The sequence below is a fragment of the Papaver somniferum genome, chromosome 1 (genome assembly GCF_003573695.1).
Source record: "Papaver somniferum cultivar HN1 chromosome 1, ASM357369v1, whole genome shotgun sequence".
NCBI classification, from domain to species: Eukaryota; Viridiplantae; Streptophyta; class Magnoliopsida; order Ranunculales; family Papaveraceae; genus Papaver; species Papaver somniferum.
This window is the reverse complement of record NC_039358.1, coordinates 110,190,683-110,210,582: the sequence shown is the minus strand read 5'-3', so window position 1 is coordinate 110,210,582 and position 19,900 is coordinate 110,190,683. Positions and strand designations below refer to the sequence as shown.

The 19,900-nt window shown below is 39.5% G+C and overlaps 3 protein-coding genes across 4 annotated transcripts; all 3 read right to left on the bottom strand.

Moving 5' to 3' along the window:
- Window positions 1-13,339: 13,339 nt before the first annotated feature.
- LOC113349022 (F-box protein At3g03040-like) lies at window positions 13,340-14,239 on the bottom strand. The gene has a single exon (XM_026592943.1). The coding sequence runs from the start codon at window positions 14,237-14,239 to the stop codon at window positions 13,340-13,342; it is 900 nt and encodes a 299-aa protein (XP_026448728.1).
- A 172-nt stretch (window positions 14,240-14,411) lies between these two features.
- On the bottom strand, window positions 14,412-15,083 carry LOC113349013 (pentatricopeptide repeat-containing protein At2g45350, chloroplastic-like). The gene has a single exon (XM_026592937.1). The coding sequence runs from the start codon at window positions 15,081-15,083 to the stop codon at window positions 14,412-14,414; it is 672 nt and encodes a 223-aa protein (XP_026448722.1).
- A 1,274-nt stretch (window positions 15,084-16,357) lies between these two features.
- On the bottom strand, window positions 16,358-18,852 carry LOC113296320. 2 transcript variants are annotated; one of them, XM_026544632.1, is made up of 5 exons: window positions 18,280-18,852; window positions 17,772-18,091; window positions 17,444-17,511; window positions 17,052-17,207; window positions 16,358-16,779 (listed from the first exon to the last, which is right to left on the bottom strand). In XM_026544632.1, exons 2-5 carry the CDS (start codon window positions 17,776-17,778, stop codon window positions 16,510-16,512), a joined length of 501 nt encoding a protein of 166 aa, XP_026400417.1. In that variant the 5' UTR covers window positions 17,779-18,091; window positions 18,280-18,852; the 3' UTR covers window positions 16,358-16,509. The 2 variants fall into 2 exon arrangements, 1 of the variants encoding a protein (XP_026400417.1); XR_003333037.1 differs by having other exon boundaries at window positions 17,052-17,511; window positions 17,772-18,852.
- Window positions 18,853-19,900: the final 1,048 nt, after the last annotated feature.

Below are 19,900 nucleotides of genomic sequence, written 5' to 3'. Positions count from 1 at the left end.
GTGGAACATTCATCATCCTACCCAAGTATCCTTTGGCCAGAAGGTACCGTGGTGGCGAGGGCTCCTACGTGGGTAATAATTTTCATGTAACCCTACGCGTTCAACGCGATTGTTGCTTTACTTCGACAAGGTATCTCTCTTTGTGGGATATATTGCTTATTATTTGCCTTTCAGTAGGATTCATTTGCCCTTAGGATCCGAGATTGACATATGCGCAGTTATGCCGTGCCTTGCCTCATCGTCAATTCTGATGGAGGGTGTCTTTTCTAACCCAATTTGTATTTAATCAACATGCACTCTTTCTTAGCAAAAAGTTTCTGTCATTGATTAATTTGGTTTGTAATACCTTTGACCAGGGATAGAACATGGCGGGCTATTTCCCCTTCCCTTCTTCTCCTGAGTACTGATAACCATTCTCTTACGGGTAATACTTATTTAGGTACATTGCATTCCAAGGGTGTTGCAATACTTCCCCTTTGATATTTCTTAAGTAGTATGAACTCTTTCCCGCAATATCGTGTATAATGTAGGGTCCTTCCCATGTCGGAGCTAGCTTCCCCCACTCTTTCTTCCTTTGATATGGTGGTATTTGACGTAGTACGTATTCTTCGACCACAAAGTTTCTAGGAATTACCCGTTTGTTGTATTCACGAGCCAGCCTTCGTTGGTAGTTTACCATCCTTTGCAGAGCTACTTCCCGCCTTTCTTCAAGGTCATCAAGCTTTTCCAGCATAAGATCTGTTGTCAGATTATTTTCCCATGCCTCTGTCTTCGTTGTTGGCAGTATTATCTCCGTTGGGATGACTGCTTCGGCTCCGTAGGTTAGTAAGAACGGAGTTTCTCCCGTGGCTGCCCTTCTAGTAGTACAGTAGGCCCAAAGGACATTGTGCAGCTGCTCGCACCATCTTTTCTTATATGTCCCCAACTTTTTTTTAAGTTCATTGTTATCGTCTTATTAGTGGCCTCCGCTTGTCCATTGCTCTTAGGATATATCGGAGTAGACTTGATTTTCTGAATATTGAAGGTGTTGAAGAGCATGTCTATGTTCTTTCCTTCCAACTGTTTGCCATTGTCGGAGACTATGGCGGCTGGTATCCCGAACCTGCAGATGATTTTCTCGAACAAGAATTTAAAGACATCTGTGTCCCTAATCCTTGCCAAAGCCCTTGCTTCCACCCATTTGGTGAAATAATCAGTAGCTACGATAAGGTATCTTCTTTTTGATGTCCCCTGATGTAATTTTTTTATAGTGGTAAGTAAGATTCGTTCAACTCGGACTTAATGAGATTCGGTTTCAGACTTAAAAATAAAATAAAGAAAATATATACACAAGGGTGTCACAATATCGAGAGGCACTGAGACTCAGGATTTCACCAATTTTCATATTCATGTGGTTCAAAAATCAATTCTACACAATTATAGCTCATATGATAAGGATTCATTGACTCTAATTCTTTGCCAAGGTAGATTCCGGAACTAATGACTGTATATCTAAAGCATGAGACATCAATACACTCAAGCTAAGCATGACCCATCAATTGAAATCACAACCATTCAAGAGAAATCATAAATCAATTCAATTTTGGTGCAAAATGTCATATAAAGAATTAATAGAATTACCACAATGATGAAAAAGGGATTCCTCCGTCGTCCCAGTGTTGGGGTTTAGCTCCTCATGTTGGAAACACACTCAAAATTGATATTCATAGCTCAAAAACTGTTTACAAGAGGTGAAAAATAACAAAGCAGTAAACTCGCAACGGATATAAGTGTTACAAAGTCAATGTTACAGAGAATAATAAATCTTTTGTGTAGCAGGAGAACGACTGTCTGTATGAGTCTGTTCTTCGTGTTCTTGAGAACGACACTTCTATTCTGTCGTCTGAAACCCCTCCTCCTTCTCTGCTGCTGCTGCTGCAGAATTGCTCTGCAGTGATTTTCAATCCTCCAAAACTACCCCAAACTCCCTATTACTCCCCCAAGGTCTCGAACTACCCTATTTATACATCACAGGGCTATAAAATCTTCACGAAATCTTTCAATATTTCTTTCTTCTTCTTCACGGCCAAGTCACGAGAATTTCTCTCTAAACTCTCTGCGCCGCTCTGTTTCTTCCCAAAACTTCCTTTCTTATCGAGATTGCGCCCAACAGAGAAAATATATTTCCTTTATTTGTTCGATACATAGCTTCAAGGAAAACCAAAAAAATCCCGAGAGTATTTCCCTATTTTCGAATCCGTACCAATCCTGTTTGGATTAAACAGGCCCAAACCAAACCTTGTTCATGAAAATCTCCGAGTGAATCTCTCCAAAACAACACAGAAGGCCCGAGAAGAACTCTAGCCCCTGTTTCCTCGTACATGACCATAACTGCCTTCTTTTTCAAACTGAAACCCATCACCTATCCTGTCTTGTCCTAACAGGGTTACAACAAAGCTTTCCCGTGAAAATCTCTGCCAAATCTCTTCATATTTATCGCCTGAAAGTCTCGTGATATCCTACTCCATGTTTTGTCGAGAACTGATTATCCAACCAATTTCATTTCAATCAAAAACCTTTACCATCCCTGTTTAGCCCATTGAAGTAAACCCGATTAATCTCAACGATTTAGTCTCATTAAAATTCGTCCAAAACTCAAACCCTAATTCGGTTCTCTGAAAGTTGATTTTCCCGCCAAATTCATAATTCAAAATGAAGGGAATGACCACCCCTTATCCTCTACGAGTCTTCCAATAGTACTTGCCTTGGAAATGGATGCCCCTTATCCAACTGAGGTCCCTTTAGTAATTTCTCTAGGGTGTTTTCAACATTTTCCTGGGTGCGTTTAACATAATTTCGGGGTTCCTTTTGCGACTCCTTCGGGTGCTTTCTCCGGAGGTTCAAATGTCACTTTTCGAGCCAATTTCTCTACAAGAGCTTATTTCTCCAAAAACACCTACAAAACATAAAATAACCAAATTAATACAAAATCGAGCACTATCAATATATAAAATTGAGATCAAAATAAACACATAAATGCGTCTATCATCCCCTCTATCAAGGGTCCAACAATGTCAACTCCCCATTTGGAGAATGGCCACGGGCTGATGACTGAGTTAAGCTCCGTCGCTGGCGCTTTAATCTTCCTAGCATAACGTTGGCATCTTTCACAACGCCTTGCTACATTCTTCGCATCTTCGTCCATGCTTAGCCAATAGTATCCTTGCATTTTGGCTTTGATTGCCAAAGACCTTCTTCCGCTATGATTGCCAGCTTCTCCGCTGTGTATATCATGCAGTATCCTTTTACCTTAGGTTTGTGAGAGACATCGCATCAAAGGTCCAAGAAATGACCTTCTATACAGTATCCCGTCTCGTAGGCTGTACATTGCTGCCTTTGATTCGAGTTTTCGAGCTTCTTTGACGTCTGCGGGTAAGGTACCTTTATCAAGGTACTGGTGAATTGGGATTCTCCAATCGTCCTCAGCTTCGTCTTCATTGCTTTCATCTGACGTGGGTTGATCTTTATCAGACTCACCAGCTTCGTTATCTGGCTCTCCCATCGCTTCATCTTCTTTTTATTTTTCTGCTTCCCTCATGGCCCTTGTTTGGACGGCTAAGGTTTCTTCAGTGTCGGAGGCTAGTCCTTCTATCGAAGGTTCATAAATTCTCCCAATTTGGACTGAAGTAGTGTTTCTGTCTCTCAGCATTGATGATATAAATGCCAAGGCATCTGCGTGTCTGTTATCTTTTCGGCAGACATGTATGAATGTGACCTTGTTGATCTTTGACGCATGCTCCTATGCTATCTTTAGATACGAATATAGTATCAGATCCAGAGTTTGGTTTTTGAGCTCTATTTGTCTAATGACCAATTGCGAATCACTAGTCAAACGAACATCTGATAAGCACAGCTCCTGTGCTAAGCGTAGGCCGTGTATGACTGCCTCATACTCCGTGATGTTGTTAGTGTATTGTTCGAATTCTAACCTGAATGCATAGATGAGTCCGTCTCCAGTAGGGGTTGTTATCACGATCCCTATACCCGCGCCTTCTCCGTTGGAGGAGCCATCTACGAATATCTCCCACCTTCATGAGTTCCTTGGTTCCAAGAGATCCTCTGGTTCCGGCTTGTCTTCCTCCATTCCTGGGATGTCGTCTATCTCAGCTTCGTCATTCAAAGGTAGGTCTGCCAAGAAGTCTGCTAAGATTTGTGATTTCTCCGCTTTCCTGGTTTTGAAGATTATGTGAAATTGTTTGATCATGGCATTCCATTTTTCCACTCTTCCAATCTTCTCCGTGCTGTCGAGGATTTGACTTATTTGAGCCTTCGTGAAAACTCGGATGATGTGTGCATCGAAATATATTCTTAGATTTTGTGTTGCTACTACTAAGGCATATATGAGTTGTTCCACCTTGGTGTGGTTATGCTCCGCTGCACTGAGTGTCTTGCTGATGTAGTATACAGGATTTTCTCCTTGGCCTTGGTCTCGTACCAACACTGGGCTCACAGCGTAGCTTGTTGCTGCTAGGTATAGTGTGAGTATTTCTCCTGGCTCAGGTTTCTGCAAGATGGGTACTGATACTAAGTACTCTTTGATCTTGCGAAAAGCTTGTTCGCACTCTTCGGTGCATGTGAACCTGCTTCCTTTCCTTAGTGTGTCAAAAAATGCTTTGTATTTATCTGATGATCTTGATATGAATCTTCCCATGGAAGCTAAAATTCCATTTAGCTTTTGCACTCCTTTTAGGGTTTGCGGAGATGGCGTCTCCATTATTGCTCTGACCCTTTCAGGGTCTACTTCGATTCCTCGCTTGGTGACCAAGTAACCCAAGAATTTTCCTGAGGTAACTCCGAACGTACATTTGTCCGGGTTCACCTTTATGTGGTAGCTCCTCATGGCTTCAAATCTCCCTTAGGTCCGAGATATGGTTTTTTGCTTCTTTGATCTTGACTAGCTTGTCGTCTACGTAGACCTCTAGTATTTTTCCTATCCATGGCTTGAAGATTTTGTCTACTAATCGATCGTTGGTATGTTGCCCCCGTATTTTTTTAGTCCAAAAGGCATCCTTGTATAGCAATACAGGCCTCGTGGGGTAAAGAACGCAGTATGCTACTGATCTTCTTCCGCAAGGGCTATTTGGTTATAGCCCGAGTATCCATCCATGAAGGATAGCCTTTGGTGGCCTTCGGTTGCATTGACCAGCTGGTCAATATTTGGCAGTGGGTAGCTGTCCTTGGGCACGCCTTGTTGAGATTCCTAAAGTCGATGCAAATGCGTACACCTCCGTTCTTGTTAGGAACAATGACTATGTTTGATATCCAAGTGGGATATTTGACATCTCGTATGAATCCAGCTGCAAGTAACTTTTGCAACTCTTTTTCCACCCATCGTGGTAGATGTCTGCCACTTTACGTATGCGTTGTTTGAATGGTGGTATCTCCGGTCTGAGCCGAAGGTGGTGTGAGACAAAATTCGGATCGATTCCCAGCATGTCTTCCATTGACCATGCAAAGACATCTGTGTATTCTTTAGTAGCCTTTGTAGTTGCATCTCCTCTTCTTTATCAATCAAAGTTCCGATGTTGAGCATCTTTGGTTCTGCCTCCGTCCCGATGTTGATTTTCTTTGTTGGTTCTACCAGTGAGAAGATTTGAGGAGTGCTTTTCTGTAATTGTCATTTGGCGGAGACATCTGCGCCTGGAGTGGCGGAGGTGCTTGTCTCCGGGTCTGAGACGGCTTTAGGTACTGAGGAGGCTGCGTCCTGTACTTCCTTGGTATTTGCCTTACGTCTCTTTCTTTCATGCTGTTGAGTAGCAGTTCTTTCTTCATTGAGTCTGATTTCTGCTAGATGCATAGCCTTGCGTCTTGCTGGTCGCCTTTGATTTCCATTTCACCCATAGGTGTAGGAAAGAGTAGGTACTGGTGGTACGTCGAAGTTGTTCCTCGCAGTCGATGGACCCATAGTCTGCCCATGATTACATTTGTAGGGCGAAGGTGCGTCCACCACACAGAAGCGTGTACTGGTTACTAAGGGTCCTGCGTGTACCTGCAAGACGATTTCTCCCTTCGGTATTGAGACTTCTCCATTAAAACCATATATTGTACAAGTGTAAGAATCCATTTGTTATGATGTAAAACCCATGCGTAGGTAGGGTTCGTAAAATATCACATTTAACGAACTGCCCCCATCCACAAGGACCTTCGTAACGTTCCATCCATGTATTGGAAGAGTGATCACTGGTGGATCGTTGTGCATTTCAACCTCCTGGTTGACGTCCTTCGTTGAAAAGGTTAATGGCGTGGCCATCCAGTCCTCCCAAGTGCTAGTGGGTGGTCCACTTAGCTTGAACACTTCATGGGATTCAATCTTCTTTCTGTTTCGAGCTAACTCGAGGATATCTTCGAGCATTTCTTCTTGACATCCGCTGGAGAAGGTGATCATGTTGATGTATTTGCCATCCTGAGGTAGTTCTGCACTTTTCTTTGGGATCTCCTCAGTCTCCGCTGGCTGCAGTTGTACGTACTCCATGAATTTTCCTTCGTCGATGAATATTTGGATCACGTTGCGCAGGTGGTAGCATGTATCAGTAGTATGTCTGTAGTATTGGTGGTATGCACAGTACTCTTTAGACTCCTTTGTCTTTTCTGGCTGCTTTTCCCCTAGTATTAGGGTAAGGAAAGCCTGACTTTGCTCCCTCCTTTCTTAGGATGTGAGAGAAAGTTTTGCTTAACTTCGTGTAGACCTTATCCATAAATTCTTTTCTTCCTTTGCCTCTTTTTCCATCTTCGTGCTTGGATCGCTTGTCTCGAGAATTGGTTCTGCCCCAGACTTCGTTTTGTCGCTTAGATACCTCCGGAATTGGTTCCAGAGAGTTATTTCGTTGCGGAGCCGTTGTTGCCTTTGCTTGTGCCCTGGGGTTGTCCTTCTAGATTTCTTCGAGTCTGATGTAACGGTCCTGGACAACCCTGAGCTCGCCTTCAGAATCGAGGGCTATGTTGTGAAGCTCCACGAAGATGGCTGAGGTTCTATCAAGTCCGTACTTATAGCAATTTATGCTAATTTCTGGATTGACTTTTCCAATTGCTTGGCATGTATTTTTCCACCTGTCTGTGTACTGCATCAGCATCTCCCGGGGACCGATAGCTAAAGCAAATAGCCTATCTAACCCCGCCTTTGTTGATTTGTTGTACATGTATGTCTCCAAAAACACCGTAGATAATTGCTCGAAGGAGTCAATTGAGTTTGCTGGTAAGTTGTCATACCAGGCCAGTGCTGATCCCGTCAAGCTTGCTGGGAAGTACCTACAAAGTACCACCTCGTTTCTTTCCCAATGGGCAAGGACACGAGTGTAATACCGTAGGTGGGCTGCGGGATCTGAGGTACCGTTGTATGCTTGGAACGTAGGTACCAGACCTTTCGGAGGGATGGTTTCCCTCAAAATGCGGAAGGATAGTGGTGACGTGGTTTCCTCCTGTAGTACTTCTTCTAGTCTTGCGCCTGCGTGGCCAGTTTTTAGGCCTTGGATCTCCTTCCGCATTTTCTCCATTTGCTCCATGACCATGTTCACATTGTGAGCATCTTTGGAAAATGCTTCGTCGTAGTATGTTTGAGAGGGCTTGTATGTTGAATCCGTTTCATCTGGATCATGGTGCGGTCTCCTCACTTCCTTAGGCTGATTCTCCTTTGGTGGGTTGAGATCCACCCTTCGTCTTCCTGAGATAGCCCCATTTTCACGCCTCGGTTGTGGAGGGTGAGTTTGGGAACCTTCGACTTGTATGTCTAACATACCTTTGAGGTTCTGGTTCTCTTGGGCTATCTCGTGCATTGCATCTTCGTTTTTCTTGTTACGGAGTAAAAAAGATGCTATTTGTGCCGCCATTTGGTCTTCGTTGTGGGATCCACCCCTGAGGAGTGTTGTCTCCTGGATCTTCAGAGTTTTTCCACTCCTTTCTCTATAATTGGCGCGTCTGGATATATCTGAATTGGAGTTAGGTTTCCCAACCCTCGCCCCGTAGGAGCTAAGGTTCTGGGTAACCCTGCGTTGGCCGCAGGTGGCTTCGTAGCTGTAGCATGCTCCGGTAATGGATGTCGTAGATTGGTTGAGCTCCTGATGTTTACCCCATCCCTTCAGCAGGAATAGGCAATTTGTTAGCAACTGTTCTTCTTGCTATTTCGCTTTGTCCGTCCTCCGCTTCATTCCTTTGGTTTGCTTGAGACGGCTTTTGGGATCTCCCTCTTGTGATAGCTGATCGTGAGCTTGTTGGTACATCATTTGGTTTCTGCATGCCTTCGGCTTTGGTTATCATGCGGTTACAGAAAAATCGAAGAAGTCTGCTACTTGGGTACCTTCGTTTAAAGTAGCTATTAATGCTCTGACACTGAAGACTGTTAAGCAGCTTTTTCAGAAAAAAGGACCGAAATAATGTTTTTGACAGATGGGTATTAAATGCTTATGACATCCTTGGAAAATACAACCTTAAAATGTCGAAAACCAATGAAAAAGAGGGGTGTCAGATCTTGCGAAAAACAAGGCTATTAAATGCGTTGGAAGATCTTTTATCCTTAAAATTTTACTGAGATTCCTCTGTCAGTCAAAGGTTCTCATATCTAAGATGCGCTTTGTTTAAGAAAGGTTGTTTTAGTATAAAACAAACATTTTGGCGTTTTATGAGTATGTTTTTTGAAAGATTTGTTGTGGATCCGTAATGAGACACGTTTTTAGAGGCTATGAACTCAAAAACATACACAAATAATGGATGAACGAATCACTAGAGAGTGAGATTCATCGGTGAAACACAGATCCCTTCGTTTCAGAAGATGTATAAGTAAAATGTAAAACTGTGCCTAAACTCAGGTTTGTGAGCAAAACACGGTGGGCGCCAAACTATGACTACTCATTTTCCCGTAGTCTATGTAATGTATACATCTATGAGGATCTGATATTAGGTAGTATTGATACCTTCGTTGAACCAATATTTCCAAGTAATAAATGGTATCTAAGATCACAATAACAACGAAGAACACAAGTATAATGTAAAAGCTTTTAAGTTATCATGAGACACAAGAGATTTACGTGGTTCGACATTTATCTACATCCATGGGGTAATGAGTGCTTGTTTTTGTATTAAGTTGTGGTGGTTACAAAGATCTTAAATGCTTCCCAAAGTAATAGAGAGAACTCAAGTGGAAGTAAATACTTAAGTTCTAAACATTAAAGAGGTATAAGTTTAAGACTAGATCTTCTCTCCTAGATATTGAATGCCCTTAGTTTGTTGGTGAAGCTTGATATTTATAGCCCCTCTTGCTCCAGGTATATCTTTGCTGCCTCTGGGTCCATCATCCGCTGATATACCTTTCTTACCAATGGTACCTTCGTCCACCGCGTACTTTCTCCAGTTATATTTCTCCACCTCAGCTGGCCCACGTTCCTTCGGGAACTACCCAACCTTAGTACAGGTTGTACCTTCGTTCACCGCCAGCTTCCGCCAATCGGGTTCTGCCACGCTTTCTCTCTCCACGTGCCTAGATTCATGCGTGTAGATAAGAGATTTGAACATTTAATGCTGATTGGATGCGTCATCTACCTCTGTCCCCTCGCCTGCTGATTCTATATAGACTAGGCTTTTTCCTTCCTTATCTTGACCGTTCACGCCTTCTTTCTTGGGATGAGATAAAGTAGATCTGCGGAGGTATCCCTTGTCACTCAGGCTTCTCTGTTTAGTGAAGGCTACACAGTTAGGTATATATGCGGCCACTAAGATCGTGACACGTGATCCACAGAATATTGGTATTCACAACTCCCCCACTTCAAAATCAGGATTAGAATCACACATCTCATTCATATCACAAATTTCACAAAAACCCTAACTTCCCCCCCCCCCCCCCCCCCCCCCCCCAAAAAAAACTTCCTATACTACTTCATACTCTTTCTTACTCTCAATTATTTCCAAATCCACTCATATAAATCAACTAACTAATCTAACTAATTTAACTAATCTAATCATTTCAATTAAATTAGTGTTAATCATTGCAGCGACAATTCAGCCATTTTGAAAATACAAGGTTAAGGGGTGTCTTCTTTTACTTCAAAATGACCTAGCTTTTGTCTCATTAGGTATTCCCTGATGGGATTTCAAAGTTGTTGTAGTAAAAGGTTCGTTGAGACTTGTGAAAGAAATAGTTTTTAGACTTATAAAATAAAGAAAACTTAGTACAAAATTGATTTCAAGATATTAAAAATAACCAAGACACTGATTCCACTATTACACATGAATGAATGATAGTAAATAATCCAAAACATCTTTTAAGTTCCTTATTTCTTAATTCACAAATAATCAGGCAAATTCTCAAATATTAATTGTATTCCCTAAGCATAGATTATCAATTGACTAAACAAAGTATAACCTATCAGATTGAATTACAACTAATTAAGAAAATTACGCAAATAATTTAAAACTCTGCAAAAGCAGTGATTGAGTGAATTATAAATTAGAAATTAGAGAAAATAAAATAGTTACCAATTATTCATGCGTAAATAGCTTCCTCATTTGCCTTGGTTGTGGGAGAATTAGCTCATCATCATGTTGGAAACACGCTCAAAAATAATTTTTATTGCTCAAAGGGTTTACAAATGATGAAAATAGGTGAAAATGATAAAAACCGGGTTTGTAACAATTATATTTGTTACAAACCCAACTGTTATAGAGAACGATAAAACCTAACTATCGTTGTCACTGTAGCAAAACGACTGTCTCTGAGGGTCTTTGTTCTTCGTGTTCTTAGACATCAACAGAAATGGTGACTCTCTGCAACTCCAATTTCTCTCCTATGTGATGTTATAAATTCTCCCCAAACTCTTTGTAGTGTCTCGACTTCTCCCCTACACCTTATATATCCTTCCAGAACCGAAAATAATCCTCCATAACTCCAGCAAATCTTCCATTACTCGGCGTTGAAGAAAAATACTCTCGGGAATTCTTGCTTCCTTCGCACCATATTCTTCAGCTTAAATTATTCAAACACGCTGCAATGACGTGACTGAGTGTGGTAAACTCGTGGAAGGAGGAGATATTCACGTATCTTCCAAAAATATTCCAGCAATTCAAAACAGAGTATCCGCATTTATTTCTCCCTGTATTGTCGAGATTTCCCATTTCCAACACATGTCGCCATCCTGTTGTGTTGTAACAACTCATACCAAAGCAAACTGTTGAGAAAATCCGGTAACACTTCGACCAAATCTTCTCCCGAAAATTCGCAGTTGAAGAAAAATTCAAAACTCGTTCCCGCCAAAATTCTGAAAGCCGTGAAGAAGATGGTTGTCCCCCTATCCAGTTGTGGGGTGTGAATAGCACTGGGGTGCCCCTTAGCATCTGGGTTGCCCCTTAACCAATAGCGTGAGTCCGAATAACACGTGCCCTCCGGGTGCCAAAATCATTTGAGCCGAATTTACCAAAAAATGTTTATTTCCCAAAAAATACCTATAAACACATAAAACACCAAAATAAGTGCAAAATTCAGTACCAACAATATAGAAAATTGAGGACAACTTGGACACAAAAATGTTTCTATCGTACCCCAATTAATCTGGGTATATCCCAATCAAGCCAGGTTATCGATTTGTCATATGAAGTATTTTAACCAACATTTTGATATATGTTTCCAGTAAATAAAATACCCGCTCATGGGTATTGAATACCTGACCAGTTGCGGCAGAATAATTTTTGCAGGCAATTTTAGTATGTTAAACTTCATAATATTGGCCTTGGTGGATATTACGCTATCGTCGACAAAAAGAAACTGGCTAACTAGAGGATCAAAACAGAAAACTAAGTAATACCCAACACTCCATTCCAGTTGAACAATATACTGTTAATAGAGATGTTCTCAAAAATCTTGGTGCCTAAAGACGTAAAAATAAACTGTTAACCGAGGTGGAGTATCAAAAAACACTCAATTCAAGTTATAAAATAAACCATTCCACACGTAAAAAGTGTTCGGATTGAAATAATTCTCATGGTTTAGACTGAATGTATATAAAAGATAGAAATAGTGTCTAAAGATCTGAATCAAAATGAACTTCCTTATAATGAATTGTTAAATATTAAACTGAAAATCAAGTCATTACCTACCAATGATTAAATTATAAAGGTTGTGATTTTCGAAGACGCCTTTGGAAGTGTTAGTAGCTTCTTACCAAATGTAATCAGGCACTCCTCCGTTGTGGATTTCTTACAACTAAAAAGAAGCATGTTCTCCAAGATCACAACCTTCTTGAGCATAATCTCCACAAGTTTGAGCTCATTAAAGTGTCATGTAAGACCTCGAATTTCAACGGACCTAAGATGTTGAAGTGATACTCTGGCCCAATAGTCTTCACTGTCGGGTATATTCGACCTTGGAATCTATAATATGACAAGGAAAGGTGGTTACAATATTTCACCTGGTAAGCTTCATCAGTACTGCATAACAACTTGACAATGGAACAGAAAAATAAAAGGAAATATAAGTTCATGGAAGGCTGATGCTAGATAACTTGGTTCAAAATGCATATAGGAGCCTCTCCATTGGACTTCTGATACATTTCTATTCGGCCTGTGATAGTGAGATGATATACATAATCAAATTAAACTTATGAAGAGAGTTAGATTCTTACCCTTGTAATTACAACTGAAAGGCTTTCTATGTTAGGAGACATACGAAATAACCATCCTAGTGATTGAATGCTTGTTTTTGAAAAGTACGATTCCAGCTTGACGAGTCAAAGATTAGAAAACTGAAGGGGCACTTTGGTAGAAACACCATAGAACTCGGCACACAAAAAAAGCAAACAATAGAATTTTTTTAGAAAATGTTCCCTTATTGGTAATAACAAAAGCTTCCACACTCAAAGTTATTCTAACATCAACAACGTTTCTAGAGCTGGTGCTCCAACAAATACAATCAAAGTTATTCTAAGACTGTCAGTCTGTCACACCTTAAGTAATAAAGTCAAACTCTTAAGTTGTTGAAAATGTTTAAGGGCCAATGGTGGAACCACAGGTTTACATATTGAATGTGAGTACTGCGTATAAGCCGTTGATGGCTGATGACTATGGCTTCCACCAAACTGTAAACTGTACATATACTTGCATAATATACTAATTAGATGTTCTTGTCCAAATATAAATCATAACCCACACTTAGCTTATCAACATACCAATGAACCATTGGGGTTAACTATAGGATATATTAAGCTGAGTCCCATGCATGCGCCTAATCAAACATTGGTTTTCTTATCATTTTTGTCTAATGACATCAAAAGTAGGCGAGTATGAATAGGAAAGACTCTAATAAGCAACTAAAGAGATAATTACTTCACCCAAAATAAAAGGAAGGCATCATACATACCGAAGATATGCACAAGAACATCTTTGATAATCTTAGTTCTTTCACGTTAGAAAGAGCACTCAGGAGTAACCAAAGATTTTTTTTGTAGCCTTTTATTTTGCCAGCTTCATCTTTCGTAGCTGTCATGTATATATCAGCAGTAACTAGAGAAGCAAGGTTTTCTACAACGTAGCATTTCGGTATAAAATCCCTGCACTTGAAGGATACGAGATTCGGAGCAACTATCTTGACTTTACTCGAGGTTTTACTAACAAAATCCACTATTGTCAAGTGTTTAAGTGTTGATGAATAAATCTGAAGATCCGTATGACCAAGATGACCTTCAATTATCAAAGATTCTAGAATAGGACACTTGAAGAAGATCTTATTAGTCAAGTTAACATTAGTAGATGGAAGCGAATCAAGTTTCATAAAAGTAAGTCTAGGCAAATCCATAGATGTGGGTAGAACGATAATACTTGAATTACCACCCAGTTTCAACTCCAACTTGATCAAGGAAGTGCAAATAAAAAGGCATTGAGGAAACCTGGATATTTCCACAGCAGAGACATCCAGATAAAGTTCTTGAATATTACGTCTTACAGCTGCAACAATCCAAGTAGTAAGAGAAGCAGTCATCGCTGACATATCAGTGAAAAAGTTCTTTTCTACGCCACAGACAAGATTAACCTTTTGAATGTTTGAGTTGTCACGGAGAATGAAAACTTGGTACACAAATTTGATGAAATAGTGAGATGGTAACCCGAAGTACCGGTTGTTGCTGATAGCAAGTGAAAACATGTTATAATCAAAGTTGAGAATTGGGGTATTAGTCCAAAGATTTTTCCATCTCTTTGACAAGACACAAGTTTGAACTACATATGTCATGTCCATGAAAGACAGTATATGGTGAATTAGTTTTCTGGTAAATTGCTAATCCTATCGATGCTATTACAAATCGGTGAATTTCGTTCGTGGTTCTTCCATGTTGGAAACCTGATATCAGTTTGGAAGAAAACCAGGAAAAAAGCGGTAACTTGAGATCTCTTGATTTATAGACCTAAATGGTTTTCCGAGAAGGTGAAAACTCTTCGGGGAATTGGAGTTTTACTGATACCCTTTTACGGAAAGCACGGCCAGGATTATGTATAAGAAATAGGTTGTCGTATCTTTGGTTGGGAGCTCTTATAGCTAGGGACCTAGGGCCGTACATAGCTCTTATCACGAGCGTCCAAGAAACCACAACTCTCTCAGGCATCCTCTCAAATAATCTTTCAGCAGATAACACATCCCCTACTTTAATTAAAGAATTCCAAGAAGTTGCCGGCATTTCCATAAACAACCTCTCCGCTTCTATCATAGTATTCCCCGAGTTAGCAAAACCAGCAACCATCGAATTCCATGAGACCAAAGTCTTATCAGGCGCCATATCAAAACACCTCCTCGCCAACTCAAGCTCCCCATGCCTTAAATGTCCAGAAATCATGCTATTCCAAGAAACGACATCCTTCACATGCATTTCTTCAAATACCTTGGTAGAAGCTCTTGAGGATCTTCCACATAATGAGTACATATTCAAAAGTGTAGTTAAGACAAACAGATTCGAACCGAACCCAGTTTTCAAAATGCAACCATGAACTTCTTCTCCTCTTTGAAGCTCAAACTGCTCCTCAAATGCGCGGAGAACAAACGGAAATGTAAAGTTGCTGGGTAGTATGCTTTCTTTTCGCATTTGTATGTACAAGAGAGTAGCTTCATTGGATTGTTTGTTGATTAGTGATCCTCGTATCATGGTGTTGTTTTGAATTTGCGAAAATAGCTTATGGGCGTATAAGAAGCAACCACGGTTGCAAGAAAGAGCAGACTTCATCCTTCTATCGGTCTTTTTCTTGTTGCTAGGAAATCCTTCTCGGTTTAAGCTAGAGGGCGGTCATGGTAAATCAATTAAAAAGAATCAGAGAAGCAGAAAACAAAAAAAAGAAATAGCGCCGCTGCCGGGATCGAACCATGGTCACCGGGGTGACAGGCGGGAATACTTACCACTATACTACAACGACTTAGTTGTTGGTTAAGTGACCTTCATTTTACTAATACTAGAAAGTCATCTCGAAAGTAAAAATTACTTCTCAATAGATATCTAAACAACTTCAAAATCAAGTTTCAAGGGTCAGTAAATGTAGCTAATCAGATGAAACCCTGTTCAACCGATGTTAATAGGATATCGCACCTCACATTTTTGCATGCCAAAAACAGGCTAAAAATCAGCCTCAACCTTCCACAAAAGTCAGATAGCAAAATTAATTTGGACCAAACATCCAAGAGTTGCATCTGGTATGAAGCCATCGCATGCCCCACATTTTTCACAATTGTTGGGCGATTTGTTTGAGACAAGGACAGAAAAGCCTACCACTAACTTTTTTTTTTCTCAACTGACTAACTGAGGTGAGAATGGAAAGGTGACTTTTAGTTTAGTTTCAAAATTGTCGCCGGAGCCCCAAAATATTTCTCCCCCGCACTTTTATCGATCTGTCATATGAAGTATTTAGCCAACACTTTCCTATGTGAAAGATATATACCCGCTCATGAGTATTGAATGCCTGACCAGTTGCGGCAGAATATTATTGTTAAACTTCTGAATATTGGCCTTGGCGGATATTATGCTATAAAGCAACTGGCTAATTAGAGGAGCAAAGTTTGATAACTTTACACCATATGAAGCAGGTACTGTAACAAGATAAAGTTTCAATGCATATTATATAGAGGTAGGCGGGGGGTTGGATCCCCTAGCCTTTAGACCGTGTTAGGGAATTTGATTAACCACAAAGAGATAGCAGACAGATTTGAGTACAGAGACACTTTCTGTTTCTACCAAATTTAGAATGTGCAATGTGTTTCCATTGAGAAAAAGATGGTATGGTATTCCAGTAAACACATTCTTTGGACACCAAATAGTATCAAAAACACTGGATTCAAGTTATAAAATAAACCATTCGATGTAGAGTAAACATGTAAAAAGTGTTCAGACTGAAAAATGCCCATGGTTGAGCCTTGATGTATATAAAAATTAAAACAGTGTCTAAAGACCTGAATCAAAATGAATTTCCTTGAGATGAATTATTAATTATAAAACTGAAAATCAAGTCATGACCTACCAATGATTAAATCAAAAAGGTTGCGACATTTGAAGACGCCCTTGGAAGTGTTGGTAGCTTCTCACGAAATGTAATTAGGCGCTTATCCGTCATGGATTTCTTACAACTAAAAAGAACCATTGTCTCCAAGATTACAGCCTTCTTGAACATAATCTCCACAAATTTGAGCTCATTATTAAACTGTCCAGTAAGACCTCGAATTTCAACAGACCTAAGATGATCAGGCGATACTCCAGCCCAATATTCTTCACTGTCGGGTATATCCGACTTCGGCATCTATAATATGACAAGGAAATGAATGTTAAAATATTTCACCTGATATGCTTCATCAGTATCAGTACTACTTAACAATTTGACAATGGAACAGAAGAAAAAGGAAATATAAGTTGCTTCATGGAAGGCCGATGCTAGATAACTTGGTGCAAAATGGATATAGGAGTCTCTCCATTGGAGTTCTGATACAATGTAGATGTTCCATTTTTATTCGGCATGTGATAGTGATGATAAACATAATCAAATTAAACTAATGAAAAGAGTTAGATTATTACCCCTGGAATTACCACCGAAAGACTTTCTATTTTTGGAGACATAGAGAATAACCATCCTAGTGCTCGAATGCTGGTTCTTGATAAGAGTGATTCCAGCTTGACGAACCGTAGATTAGAAAACTGAAGGGAAACTTTGGCAGAACAACTAGAGAAAATCTTGGCACACAAAAAACCCAAACAATGAAATTTTTCAGAAAATGCTACCTGATGATTTGTAATAACAAAAACCTCCAAACTCAAAGTTAATCTAACATCAATAATGTTTCTAGAACTGGTGCTCCATCAAAAACATTACCAGTTAATATTGTCAATTTGTCACATCTTAAGTAATAAAAGTCAAGCTCTTAGGCTGCTGAAAATGTCAAGGGACAATGGTGGAACCACAGACTTACAAGTTGAATGTGAATACTGCGTGCAAGTCCCAGATGGCTGATGACTATGCCTTCCACCAAACTGTAAACTGTGCATTCTTATGTAAGATACTAATTAGATGTTCTTATCCAAATATAAATCACTCAGCACTTAGCTTATCAACAGACTAACGAATCATTGGGGTTAACTAGGATTTATTAAGCTGAGTTCCATGCACCTTATCCTTGCATTGGTTTTCTTATCATTTCTGTCTAAAGACGTCAGAATCAAGGAAATGTGAAAAGGAAGGACTCTAATAAGCAACTACAAAGATAATTGCTTTACACAAAAGGAAACCATCATACGTACCGAACATATGGCCAAGACACCCTCGGATAATCTTAGTTCTTTCACACTGGAAAGTGCACTGAGGAGCAACCAATTATTTTTTATATAGTCTTTTATTTTCGCAGCTTCTTCTTTTGTAGCTCTCATGTCTATATCAGCAGTAACTAGAGAAGCAAGGTTTTCTAAAACATACCATTTCGACATATAATCTCTGCACTTGAAGGATACAAGATTCGGAGCATCTATCTTGACTTCACTTGAGGTTTTACTAACAAAATCCACTATTTGCAAGTGTTTAAGTGTTAATGAAGAAATTTGAAGATCCATATGACCAAGATGACCTTCAAGAACAGGACATTTTAAGAAGAGCCTATTAGTCAAGTTAACATCAGATGGAAGTGAATCAAGTTTCATAAAAGTAAGTCTAGGCAAATCCATAGAAGCAGGTAGAATGATAATACTTGAATTACCACCCAGTTTTAATTCCAATTTAATCAATGAAGTGCAAGTAAAAAGACATTGAGGAAACCTGGATATTTTCACAGCAGAGATATCGAGATAAAATTCTTGAATATTCCGTCTTACAGCTGCCACGACCCAAGTAGTAAGAGAACCAGTCATTACTGATACATCAAAGTTCCATTGTTTACCACAAACAAGATTAACCCTCTGAATGTTTCAGCTGTCACGAAGAAGAATGAACACTTGGTCTACAAATTTGATGAATTTTTGATATAATGTTCCATTGTTCTGGTTGTTTTTGATAGCAAGTGAGAATTTGTTGAAATCAAAGTTGAGAATTTGGGTGATAGTCCAAAGATTTTTCCATCTCTGACAGGACACAAGTTTGAACTACATACGTCATGTCCATGAAAGACATGATGTGGTGAATTAGGTTTTCTGGTAAATCGCTAATCCTATCGATACTATTACGAAATGGGGAATTTCTTGGTTCTTCCATGTTGGAAACCTAATATCAGTCTGGACTCTGGAAGAAATCAAGAAAAGACCAAAGCGGTTTTACAGGAAAGTGAAAAGCTTTCAGCGAATTGGGGTTTTACTGATACTGCATAATAAAGGTTGACAATATATGGTGCTCCGATATTCGGTGAGCTCTTATATTCCTTCGCTTCGGTTTCTAAAAAGAAAAGTAGACTTGTTTCCTTATTTGGATTCTCAGAAGAAAAAAAAAAATTGTTTCCAATGAATGGGACCAATAACAACTTTCACACACATGAAAGGAGGCATATATATGGTGGGTTTGTTCGGAGAATTTAGAGTTTCTAGGGATTTATAATCTCACGGGATTACAATTTCTAGATTCATGTAAATCCCTCGTATGTTTGGTAACTCAGTTGAGATTTCTAGGATTCATAAAAGAAAATTGTGTTAAAGTCCATGTATTGTTTGGTATTGTCCTAAGAATCTTAAAATTGTATATATAAGGGATTTGGAGTAACAAAAAGTGGATCCATAAATCCTCTGATAAGTTTCCCAGCAAATCTTAGGGAGAGGGTTCGGATTCCATATGGAGGATTTGCTGGAAAAGTGAATCCCGTCGAAAACGTAATTCCAAGGATTTGGATAACCAAACGTACCGAGGGAAATGTAATTCCACCAAATTCTATGAACCCATAAATCCCATCTTTAAAATTCTACGTCCAAACCCACCACTAAGAAAAAGCATGATTTTTTTTTTGACTATAATGATTAGTTTTATTAATCTTTGTGCAAACAAACCGATTGGGGGATACTTATATTAATTGGGGGATATGAATTACTAACCCCATCCAATAGTGTCCGCTAAGGGATGTTTTTTGGGGGCAGAAATACTAAAATACCCTTCCATCTAAATTAAAATTTAAAACTAAAACTAAAAATCAAAATCAAATCCTAACAAGTTCTTAAAGATATGTTAAATTGAATTGTTGTTGAGCAAGAAGAAAAAGAAGAAATGGCTTCATTGAGAAGGTACATGATACCCAATCATATTTAAAGTGTTGTTGTTGTTTTAAAACTTTGTTTGGGTTAGAATCATAAACTGAAACTTTTCAGTATCAGTTTCAATCCACTTCTGGCTTGTGTTCATGATGAATACCCTACTGCTTTTTGTGCCGGCATAGTTTTTAGGATGAATACCATGTCGATAT

Bases quoted from the DNA above. Each gene is read 5' to 3' on its own strand.
- LOC113349022 (XM_026592943.1), bottom strand. From the start codon at position 14,239: ATGACATATGTAGTTCAAACTTGTGTCTTGTCAAAGAGATGGAAAAAT.
- LOC113349013 (XM_026592937.1), bottom strand. From the start codon at position 15,083: ATGCGAAAAGAAAGCATACTACCCAGCAACTTTACATTTCCGTTTGTT.
- LOC113296320 (XM_026544632.1), bottom strand. The intron at 17,208-17,443 runs GTAAGTCTGTGG...TTGTGTGCCAAG, and splicing joins GCAGTATTCACATTCAACTT to ATTTTCTCTAGTTGTTCTGC. The intron at 16,780-17,051 runs GTAATAATCTAA...GTCATATTATAG, and splicing joins TTTCGGTGGTAATTCCAGGG to ATGCCGAAGTCGGATATACC.